Source organism: Euleptes europaea, chromosome 2 (assembly GCF_029931775.1).
Source record: "Euleptes europaea isolate rEulEur1 chromosome 2, rEulEur1.hap1, whole genome shotgun sequence".
NCBI lineage: Eukaryota > Metazoa > Chordata > Lepidosauria > Squamata > Sphaerodactylidae > Euleptes > Euleptes europaea.
Window position 1 is genome coordinate 98,875,028 of NC_079313.1, and position 12,025 is coordinate 98,887,052.

The 12,025-nt window shown below is 39.1% G+C and overlaps 1 protein-coding gene across 4 annotated transcripts in view; it reads left to right on the forward strand.

The window, feature by feature from the left end:
* The window catches only part of MAGI3 (membrane associated guanylate kinase, WW and PDZ domain containing 3), a 175,889-nt gene that overhangs the window by 84,631 nt on the left and 79,233 nt on the right, over positions 1-12,025 (forward strand). For all 4 annotated transcript variants that reach the window (XM_056867527.1, XM_056867528.1, XM_056867529.1 and 1 more), the window contains exons 4-7: positions 6,102-6,311; positions 8,027-8,201; positions 9,623-9,702; positions 11,461-11,518. In XM_056867527.1, the coding sequence (XP_056723505.1) occupies positions 6,102-6,311; positions 8,027-8,201; positions 9,623-9,702; positions 11,461-11,518 (523 nt within the window). The remainder of the gene's footprint in view (positions 1-6,101; positions 6,312-8,026; positions 8,202-9,622; positions 9,703-11,460; positions 11,519-12,025) is intronic.

A 12,025-nucleotide genomic window follows, 5' to 3' on the forward strand; every position in this document is an offset into this window, starting at 1 on the left:
TAAACAAAAGGGCACGCTGATTGGTTGCTATTACCACAAAACTTTCTGATTTAAAATTGAATAAAGCCTTTATGTAACTCAGAGGGTATACTATCAAATTATATGTCTAGTAGCCATGAATGGCCCCATCATGTGGCCCAAAAATCTGTTCAGTGCGGGCACCCAAGGCTAGAGTAGAGTAGGCAAACTCCCAGGTTTGCAGGAAATCCTTGAATGTTAAGGGGGGGAGGATTAAATAAAACACAAAATATTTGAAGCTGTTGAGATCTTGTAAAGCTGCCTTGTGAAATCTTGACCACCATTTTGGGTTGCCTAGGCAACCTCATAAAACATTGCCTGGGCAGCCCAAAACATTGGCAGAGATTTCACCTTTTTAAAATTATCTAGTGTTTTTATTTAGTCTCCCTTAGAGGTAAAGGGGGTTGGAAATAGTTGGTGAGGATAGGATAGGAGAAGGGCGGGGGAGATGCTGCTGGGGCTCTTATGTGGGAGAAGGACAGAAAGGGAGATGGGAATTAAAAGTGGCAATTGGCAAGAATGGAGGAGGGAAGAGAAAGCAGCATTCAGTAACGAAAGAAGAGTGGGATCTGGAGCAAATAGGGAAAGCAAGAAAAAGAGTGGAAAAGTAGAAGCCCTGCAACAGGGGATAGATAAGAAGTTTCCCAATGAGTTCTTGTGGGCCATGTGTATGTTTTAACAGTTTAGAAAATTCTATATAATGCAGTGTTTGATTTTAGATAACACCATGCCCACAAATTCAAATAGGGTCTCTTTTATAACTTGCTGTTATGAAAGGTTTTGGTTAGTTAGAATCAACACAAGAAGGTGCTTTTCCTCCCTGTGTTCCTTTTGGTTTTAGTCTACCTCTTCTGATTTTGTCATAACTGGTCTACCATGACCCTACAGATGTAACATTTCTAGAATTTTTAAAGTTTTTTTGTTTTGTTTTTTTAGTTCCAAAAAGTTCTTAGTGGGGGGGAAACCCCTTTCCTCCAATTGAGCATACAGGTGGCTTGATTAATCACTGACTGTAGAAATGTTTGCAATCATGTTGCTTTTTAAGTTCATAAAGTTTCAACATTTCCTTAAAAACTAGTTTTTATTCAGGTGACTATCTGCCCAAACTTTTATTTCCCACCACCAGCTGGTCTTATATTAGCATCTCATATGGAATCCTAAAATATTTTGTGAAAGCAAGATAAAATTTAGCTACAAACTGTTAAGATAAGTGAAGTCCTGGGACTCCTTTTTGTGCTGTGAAAAATTCCCTTATGAAAATCATAAGATTAATTAGGATGAGTGCCAGTTGTTTAAACTTTTGTTTCAGTGCACTTTGTTGAAAAATACTGGTGGTCTCTCAAGTGTGTAAGCATATTAAAATGGAAATATTTTTAACTTTCTTAGGTATAAATCAGTATTGAGTTAATAGCTTTATTGCAAGAACAAGCTGCCATCTGAAAGCATGGGACTAAACCTCCAACTGTGTATTTTAATTCTGCCTTTGTGTAAATTGCTGTTTCATGTTTCTGCACAAAACTAAATTTGTTCCTAACTTCAGCCTGCCAAAAACTAGATTGCTCCATATTAGCTAATTATGATATGCTATATGTAAAAACAGAATTGATCTTGATTTTCACTGTTCCCCATTACTCTTACAAATTCCTTCTGTAAGTCTCATTCAGGGGTACTAGTGAATGAAAAGTAAAATAACAAACTACTCATTTGTTAGAAGCTACATGTAGGGCAACTGCTTTAGGATTAAGTGCTTTACTCTAATGTGCAGCAACATCAAAAATACATTTTGTGTTGGAAAATTATAGTAATTCTGCAAGTCTGGTGATTTCTTCCAAAGTGGTGTACACTACCTAATTATTCATGTATTCAAGATAAATGTGTAGACTACCAAAGATGGGGGCAATGCAAGATTGTAGTCCACATTTATCTTTTGAGGAGTTAGTTGGAAGAGGAGGCACAGATTTCAGTTAGAACTGTGAGTGTGTGGGTGCTGTGCCCACTTGGGAAAGATCATTTCCACAGTATCTAATGTACGAACTTGCACAGATGCATTCACAATTCTTGAATGGAATTATCCATATCACTACTGTTACATCTAATAGGTTAAACGCAGCCAGATCACAACATGTGCTGTGCTTGCGAATAATCACATAGGATGTGTGAGTTACATGCTGTCAAGTTGCTTCTGACTTATGGTGGTCCTACGAATTAATGACCTCCAGAACATCCTAACATTAACAGCCTTTCTCAGGTCCTGCAAACTGAAGGCCGTGGTTTCATTGATTCAGTCCATCTCATGATGGGTCTTCCTTTTTTCCTGCTGCCTTCAACTTTACCAAGCATTATTGTCTTAGGCTCCGTTTAGTCATTTAAACGTCTAAGGAGAATAAAGACTTGATTTGATTAGAACCCACTTATTTGCCTTTTTGGCAGTCCATGGATAGGAAATAGGATAGGAAATTACTGGCATTTACCAGACAGCATTAATGTTCCAGTTTAATTTCCATTTGTAACAGGGTTTCCCCCCCTCGTTTTCTCACAGCTTTGTTAGCAATCCCTTGTTATCCAGAATTGTCCAAGTTTTTCCTCTGCTCTCTCTGAAACCTGGGGAAAACACATTTCAGAAACAGCAGGGGTGGGGGGGACATTGAAAAACTGGGACAGTAAGGGATTGCTAGCAAAGCTGTGTAGAAATGAGGGGGGAAATGGTAATGAAGGTAAATGAAACTTGAATATTAAGGCTGTCTAGAAAATGCCACTGACTGCTGCACGGGCAACAACAACAAAAAGACCCCCACCCCCCATCTTTGTGTTTTTAAAGGAGGGCAGAACTATATTTTAAATGGAGGACAAGGTTACTGCAGTACAACGATTCCAGGCCCCAAAGGTGATTTAGTACGGGGACGTTCTATCAGCCCCCTGACCAAATGGCTCAGGGTGATCTTGAGATGGAGAATGAAATTAGAAAAGCATGTAAAGGTAATGAAGTAGTAATAATGGGAGACTTAAATTCCCTCATATTGATTGGATAAATGTATGCTCCAGTCAAACCAAAGAGATAAATTTTTTAGACATCCTAAATGACTGTGCCCTCGAACAGTTGGTCATAGACCCAACCAGAGGGGAGGTGATCCTGGATTTAATACGCTGTGGTGCTGCCAGTGACTTGGTGCGGGAAGTGGATGTAGTTGAGCCATTTGGCAATAGTGATCACAATGGCATCAAATTTAATTTATATGTAAGTGGGACTGGGAAATCTCACACAATTACCTTTGACTTTAAAAGAGGGAACTTCTCTAAAACGAGAAAACTGGTAAAGAGGAAGTTGAAAGGAACAGTTAGGAGGGTTAAATCTCTTGAAAAGGCTTGGGGGTTACTCATGTCCACATTACTAGAGGCTCAGCTAGCTTGTATACCGCAGGTCAGGAAAGGTAGTAATAAGTCCAAGAGGTCACCACCATGGCTAACGGGTAAGGTGAAGGAAGCAATTAGAGAAAAAAAGTCTTCCTTCAGAGACTGGAAGGTTTGCCCAAACGAGGCGAACAGGAGCAAACACAAACTTGCATAATAGAAATGCAAGCAGATAATTAGAGAAGCAAAAAAAGATTCTGAGGGGCATATTGCTAAACACATCAAAACAAACAATAAGAAATTCTTTAAGTATATTAGGAGTAGGAAACCAGCTAGGGAAGCGGTTGGACCATTGGATGACAAAGGGAGTAAAGGAACTCTAAGGGAGGATAAAGCGATTGCTGAAAAACTAAATGAATTCTTCTCATCTGTCTTCACTGTTGAAGATACAGGGCAGATTCCTTCTCCTGAACAGAGATTTTGGAAAGGGGAGAATGAGGAACTGAGGCAAATAGTGGTAACAAGGCAGGAAGTCCTAGAACGTCTAGACAAACTGCAAACCAACAAGTCACAGGGACCAGATGGTTTTCATCCTAGAGTTCTTCAAGAACTCAAATGGGAAATTGCTGAACTTCTAACAAAGATATGTAATATGTCCCTTCGATCAGCCTCTGTACCAGAGGACTGGGGAATGGCCAATGTAACACCCATTTATAAAAAAGGTTCCAGGGGGGACCCAGGAAATTACAGGCCAGTTAGCTTAACATCTGTTCCAGGTAAATTGATGGAAAGCATTATTAAAGATAGAATTGTCAAGCATATAGAAGGGCAAGGACTGCTGTGCAAAACCCAACATAGCTTCTGTAAAGGTAGGTCCTGTCTCACTAACCTATTAGAGTTTTTTGAAAGCGTCAATAAGCATGTGGACAGGAATGAGCCTGTGGACATTGTGTATTTGGATTTCCAAAAAGCTTTTGACAAAGTCCCCCACCAAAGACTGCTAAGCAAACTTAATAGTCATGGGATAAGAGGACAAGTCCTCTTATGGATTGAGAGCTGGCTGAAAAATAGGAAGCAGAGAGTAGGAATCAATGGTCAGTTCTCACAATGGCGGGATGTAAGCCGTGGGGTGCCTCAGGGCTCTGTGTTGGGACTGGTGCTTTTCAACCTGTTCATCAATGACCTGGAGTTGGGGTTAAACAGTGAAGTAGCCAAGTTTGCAGATGACTCCAAATTATTTAGGGTGGTTAAAATAAAATCGGACTGTGAAGAGCTCCAAAAGGATCTCTACATACTGGAAGAATGGGCATTAAAATGGCAAATGAGATTCAGTGTGAGCAAGTGTAAAGTGATGCATATTGGGGCAAAAAATCCCAACTTCACATATACACTGATGGGATCTGTGCTGGCAGCGACAGATCAAGAAAGGGATCTTGGGGTGGTAGTGGATAGCTCCATGAAGATGTCAACCCAGTGTGCGGCTGCTGTAAAAAAGGCAAATTCCATGCTGGCCATAATTAGACGAGGAATAGAGAATAAAACTGCTGATATCATACTGCCCTTGTACAAATCTATGGTGAGACCACACTTGGTACAGTTCTGGTAACTGCACCTAAAAAAGGATATTACAGAGCTTGAGAAGGTGCAGAAAAGAGCAACCAAAATGATTAGGGGACTAGAGCAACTGTCCTATGGGGAACAGTTAAGACGCTTAGGGCTGTTTAGTTTGGAAAGAAGGCGGCTAAGAGGAGACATGACATTATGCATGGTTTGGAGAGAGTGGACAGGAAGACGTTTTTCTCCCTCATAATACTAGAACGCGAGGTCATCTGTTGAAGCTGGAGAGTGACAGATTCAAAACAGATAAAAGGAAGTATTTTTTCACACAATGCATAGTTAAATTGTAGAACACCACGGGATGTGGTGATGGCTGCCAGCTTGGAGGGCTTTAAGAGGGGAGTGGACATATTCATGGAGGAAAGGGGTATTCATGGCTATTAGTTAAAATGGATGCTAGTCATGCTGCATACCTATTCTCTCTAGTATTAGAGGAGCATGCCTTTTATCTTAGGTGCTGTGGAACACTGGCAGGATGGTGCTTCAGTCATCTTGTTGTGGCTTCCTTAAGGCACCTGGTTGGCCACTGTGTGAACAGACTGCTGGACTTGATGGGCCTTGGTCTGATCCAGTAGGGCCTTTCTTATATTCTTATGTTTCCCAGGCATACCCAATAGTAAATGTATGAAGTGTACATCTCATACATACCTCCTTTTAGAAATGCCTGTGGATATGTCAAAAATTTTAAAAAAACACCATTATGTCTGAAAATATTAGTATCCAGAAGTTAAAATAGCTACATTTACTTTGGTTTTAAGCCTTTTTCGTAAGCAATTTCACAACAGTAGGGAGATAAGGCATCATTTTAACTTTTTAGATAAGTAAGACCAGGGTTCATAGTCTTCCCTGTAGGATAAAAATGCTCAGTTGTTGAGGCAAGATTCCTTGACCACTTGCTTGGAAATTGTATTAATTCAGCATGAATTATCCAAGCCTTAGGTTAACTCTACAGTTGAAATGTGGTAATTGGTCTGAGGAAGGTTGTTCAAAATATAAAATGATTGTTCAAAATATAAAATGATCAAGTACGTTTCCAAAATTCTTGCTCATATTATCATTTTTAATCATTTTGCACATTCTTTCTCTCTTTTTCTCATATATACCTGGATATATACAAGGTAATTTCTATGGTACCCCCAAACCTCCGGCTGAGCCCAGTCCATTTCAGCCTGATCCAGTGGACCAAGTGCTTTTTGATAATGATTTTGATCCAGAATCTCAAAGGAAAAGAACCACATCAGTCAGCAAGATGGAGAAAATGGATAGCTCTCTTCCTGAAGAAGAGGAGGAAGAAGAAAAGGAAGCAGTTAATGGCAGCGGAGGCACAGGTCAGTACACTTAAGTGAAGATCACTTAAGTGTACACTTAAGTGTACACAGTGCAGTTGAGAAGCAGGCTCTTTACCTGTAGTCCATCTCTTTTCTGTTTCCTTTTTGTAGGCTGCTGTGTTCTTAGGTCATGATCATTTATGCTCCCCCCCCCCCTTAAAAATATAATCAAAGCTCAGGAAATATTCCCAGTTGCCATTCCCTCTGAATCAGTTTAGCTTCCCTCTTGCGTTTCTCAAAAGGATTGAATAATCTCTCTTAAAATTTATATCTCCCCCCCACCCACTGCAGCTCGTCCCTCATTTGTAATCATTTTTCTTTATTCTTCTTAGCTCTCACCCTGGCTTGCTTTTTTTTAAAAAAGATGCAGAGCTTGTTGTCTTCCCCTAAGCTTCTTTAGTATCTTCTATTTGACAGGTGACATTTCCCTGTCCTCCATGGGGAGGATGGCCCCTTCTCTAACTGAGGATACATAAAGGAAAAAAATGTAACAGAGGTGTAATCCTCTTGTGGGCCTGAAATGTCAATTTTCCTTTGGCCATCTCTTTCAGGCTAATGCCAGCAGTGAGCCACAGATAGTGTAAGGCACAATTCAGCGATATTGCCAAACCACTTTTGGTTTGTCTGGCATCTACTTTTTCATTCCCTCACATATGCCAGTTTCTTTTCTACTTCCTAGTTTGCAGTATTTATGATCCTAGCAAAATTGGTTGGCCCCTGTGTGGATAATGAAAGCCTTACAACAGGCCACCTGCACACAAGATAGGAGACTCAATACGTATTTGGGGTTTCCCAGATATACAGAAACAATGTGACTGTAAGTTAGCTAAAAGGGAGAAAAGATGGCCTGAGAAGAACTGAAAATGCTCTGCAAGGGACAGAATGCTCAGATCGACTTTGTAGCTCCATTCAGTCAAAACTCAAAACTACAAATTTGATCTAGCCAGATGCACCCTATCCCATTTCTTGGTACAGTCTGCATCATACATGGCTTTTGTCTATGCAGGTCCTGTGATTCCCCAGCATAACCTTTTTGGTGGTCAAAGGTGACATCCTTCTCCCTTGTTCAGCAGCAGAAAATCTACTAGGATCCAACCCAATGGTTTTAATTAACTCATAGTTAATTGGTTATGTGAATGTGGGTCACTAAACTAACTGTGATTAGTTTGTATTCTTTAAACCAGGATCTGAAGCTAGAATTACTTTGATTTATAAACCAGAGTTAGTCTTAACTGTGGTTTCTCATTATGTACAGATGTGGTTTCTTGACTACATTGAGGAGGGGGGAAAGAGCAAAATCTACCTTTCTTTATTAATCTGCCACTAGATGAAGCATGGATTTCAGTTTATTCACAATGCTGCCTAAAGTTCCCATTTTGTTCCCCTTACAATCATCTTTTGGTACTTTTGAGAGGAAAACAATGTACGTTCTGCAGTTGGCTTCACCAATGTTATTCAGTGCAAGGATACTGAATAACATCCTGTATTTATTTTTCAGCCAAGGCATAACTAAGCCTGCTCTATGGCAAGTGAAACGCACTGTTCTATATTCATTTGTTTAAAGTTCAAAAGAGCAACATATTATGGCATAAAATACAGAGGGGAAAGTCTTTTACATGGCATTTGCTTTATAACCAAGACTAGAAGGTGCTTCCTTGTGTGCAAAATACCATGAAAATATGTCAAGACTAATGATTCCCCTTAAACAATTGCAGAAAACAAAGAAAGACATTTGGATTCTTCTGACTGGATGAAACCGGTACCTAGTTACAATCAAACAAGCAGTTCCATGGATTTCAGAAACTATTTATCAAGGGAAGAAAATTTAGAGCCTCTACCTAAGAACTGGGAAATGGCCTACACAGACACCGGAATGATCTATTTCATTGAGTAAGTAGAAGTTGGTACCGTTTGTGTGCAGTTTAGGAGTGCAGATATTTGAAAATTTCAACCTTATTATCCTTTTCCAGCTTGTTTATCGATGTATTACCAAATGTTAGTGAATGCCATGATATTTCAGTGCATGGAAAATATTAGTTTAAGTGTCTGTTGCCATTGGTTGCAATTGAGAAATATAGTGAACGTCTTTTAACTGAAATTCTATAAAATTGGGTCATCCATTATTATAAATGGGAATTATTCCGCACCTTTAAATAGGTAAATGTTTAAAATCAAGCTCACTAGAAGCTGTTTATAAACCCGTTATGAAGGGAGCCAGAAGGGACATGTGTATGTTTCATTTGGTCTGTTTGTTCTCTGCTGATCTTACACATACCCACACAGTTCCACAGAGACACTGGATTCATCATTCGCTGAATGTTGAGGAGTTATTAATATTGTCTGACAGCAGTAACCTAAGTTTACCTCACTCCAAATAAACCTGCTGTTTTGTAGTGTAGCAGTATAAACTGTGACAAGGAATACATACCTCCAAAACCAGGCTTTGGTTTTCATGAACTTCTGCTTCACAGTTGGAAAGAAAGAGTGAGTGTGTGTAATAGTGTGATATACAGTGGCTAGGACTGCAAAGAGCTGAGTCTGAATCCCTAATCGGCCATAAACTTACATGTAAGAAGAAGAGAAGAGTTGGTTTTTATATGCCGATTTTCTCTACCTTTCAAGGAAAATCAAACCGGCTTACAATCTCCTTCCCTTCCTCTCCCCACAACGGACATGTTGTGAGGTAGGTGAGGCTGAGAGAGTTCAAAGAGAACTGTGATTAGCCCAAGGTCAACCCAGCTGGCTTCAGGTGTAGGAGTGTAAATTAGGCTTGCCAACCTCCACGTGGTTGGAGATCTCCTGGGATTACATCTGATGTGCAGGCAACAGAGATCAGTTCACCTGGAGAAAATGGCTATTTTGGAAGGTGGACTCAATGTCATTATACCCCACTGAAGCCCTATACTCCACAAACCTCGCTTTCTTCAGGCTCCACCCCCAAAATCTCCAGTTATTTCCCAACCCAGAGCTGGCAACCCTAGAGTAAATTCAGTTTTATTGTATCTTGCGTCTAAATTCTGGAATACTTAGTATGAGCAGAATTGGTGTTTTTAGACTCTACTTCTACTTCAGCCCCTTCAGTTTATAACTGCATCTCTGTAATGGAAGCCATCACATGCTCAGGATATCCGTTTCTCACCCAATCAGCACATGGCTGAGGAAAAGGATACCTACAAAATTATGTCACACACAGCCTTGAAATATCTTACCATGGGGAAGGTACTCCCATGGTGCCATGGTTACATATGGCGGGGGGAGGCACCTTTTGTATTAAGTAATTCTTCTTTAACTGGATGCTCTGTGTTTCCTAGTCATAACACCAAAACCACCACCTGGCTGGATCCTCGTCTTTGTAAAAAAGCAAAAGCTCCAGAAGACTGTGAAGATGGAGGTGAGGAACTCTGGGTCCTATGTACAATTCAGTCTAGCTGTTATTGAAGGCAATGTTGAACGTTCTGTGGATTTTAAGGAGCTCGATTGCACCTGTCTCCATAACTGGATATCAGTTTTAAACTCGAAGATAACACTAAAACAGTGTAGTTAGTACAGTTAAGAAACACAGAGAGAACACTGGTTCTAGCTAGTCAGCCTGGTATTGCATGGATTAGAATAAACCTTGACAAAATAGTTCTGTAGTTTGGTATTACGAAAACATGCAGAAATATTCCAGGCACAATAAAAGGAAAATAAGGCCTTTGTTCTTCCTACTTCATCTTCCCATTGAACCAGTGGGAGAACAAGTAAATCAATCGCTTCACAATATTTGGCAGCATCAGTAGGAAATGGGAGTATAAAGTGGTAAGGCAATAGCTGTGTTTACCACATTTGGTGACATACAAGTACAGTATCTTTCTAAGATAAAAGCACATATAAACCTTCCTATGATAGGATAGGCTGATGGTGACCTGGTGTCACAATATATGAGTGTAGACAAACTACAATAAGTTATTTTCATTTTCTTTCACTTTTTTCATCAAGACTTAGAAGAGTGTGATGATTCTCTGTAGATATTTTTGCTGTACATTCTTCAAATAAATTTTGCATTGTCAGAGTAGTAAATCGTATGACTAATCTAATGAGTAATTTTCTTTAAGTTGTTGATAGGAGTCAGTTTACTCTAAACTATACCACCTAGACACCCTTCTATGTATAAGTGAATTTTGGTTCGACTCATGTGCTGCAAGTAATGAAAGGTATGCGTAAAATCTGCATCAAGGAGGGCATGTGCATACCCTTGTAGGTGAAGGATTTCTTCCTCCCCTGCTATACTGGATATGGTTCCTCACCACCATCTCAGGTTTTTCCCTTTGCTTCTCCACCCTCTTCTAGTTATTACTGCTACCTCCCATAGCTTTTGTTTTAACATTTTGAGTTACTAGATGCCTGAACTCAGGCAGCTAACTTTTATGACAACTATGAATGTGCAGGCATCAATAAATTACCACAATTTTATTTCGGTGTTTTGAGATGAAACCATTTGGGACCAAGATTTATCAATTTTTATAATATGTTTAAATTTCACACCAGACACCTTTCATCTATTAAACTCTGAAATAATGGCCACACATTATTAATTGGAATTATATAGGGATAGTCCAGTTCATTCAAACAGAGTGTAAATTATCTTAATTTGAAAGGGAAAAGGCATTATTGCTTTAGTGCTCTTCTGGGGTATGATTTAATTATATATAGCTAGTTTACTCATCTGCTCTTGTACTCCCATTTCTTCAAGCATGGCTAATCAAAACCAGAGTTCAAAAACGAGGACCTTAAACAAAATAAAAATCAAACCCACATAATTTCTAGGTTCTACACTCTGTTTCATACTAATGTTTTGGGAAACCAAATAAGGCAGCAAAAGCATATAAGCAATTTTAGAAAAATGCATCTCCTCATGTAACAGAAGTTGTACTTAGTTTATTTTATAATTTTTAAATTGCATTTTGTTTCACTGTGTCTTAGTTACAAGATTTAGATCCCCTTCTCTAAGCAAATTTATTTAATGAAGCATCTAATTTAAAAAAAAATCTATGTAAATAGTAGACATATAATAGCTGACCTATAATCTGTTCGCTCATGGAGTTGCATGAGATTTTCCCAAGTAGCTTGTATTGAAGTGCACAACTGTTTATTCTTTTTTCCATTACAGAACTTCCTTATGGTTGGGAGAAAATAGAAGACCCACAGTATGGAACATACTATGTTGAGTAAGTTAATAGTAGCTGTTATATCGTAATTAAATCAATCATAAAAAAACTTTGCATGATATATAGATAATTATATGTCTGCTTGAAGAGGTACAAGTTATAAAGCAAGATAATGGGGGCTATGTTCATCAATCAAGGGACATCTGCACAAATACACACATGGCATCGGTGTACCAAAGTAGTATGAAATAGATCTCCTTAGCTTTCTACCAACAGCACAGCATCTTACTTCCATCATAAATAGCTATTTTGGAGTTCTTTAAGTATTGTGTAGTACCAGCTACTTTTGCAGTGATCCAGTGTACCATTTACCTCATTTATTTGCTAGAGATTGTACACAGGTTGTCGAAGTGCATTCTTTTTTAGTACAATAGCTTCACTGCCACCTTTGTACATCAACATGCATCACTTCTGAAATGCTACCAAAGTGCTTTACTCCTCATGGTTGCAACCTTTGTTCAAATAGTTGAAGTTTTCACATCAAGTCTTTATAACACTGAAGATGTT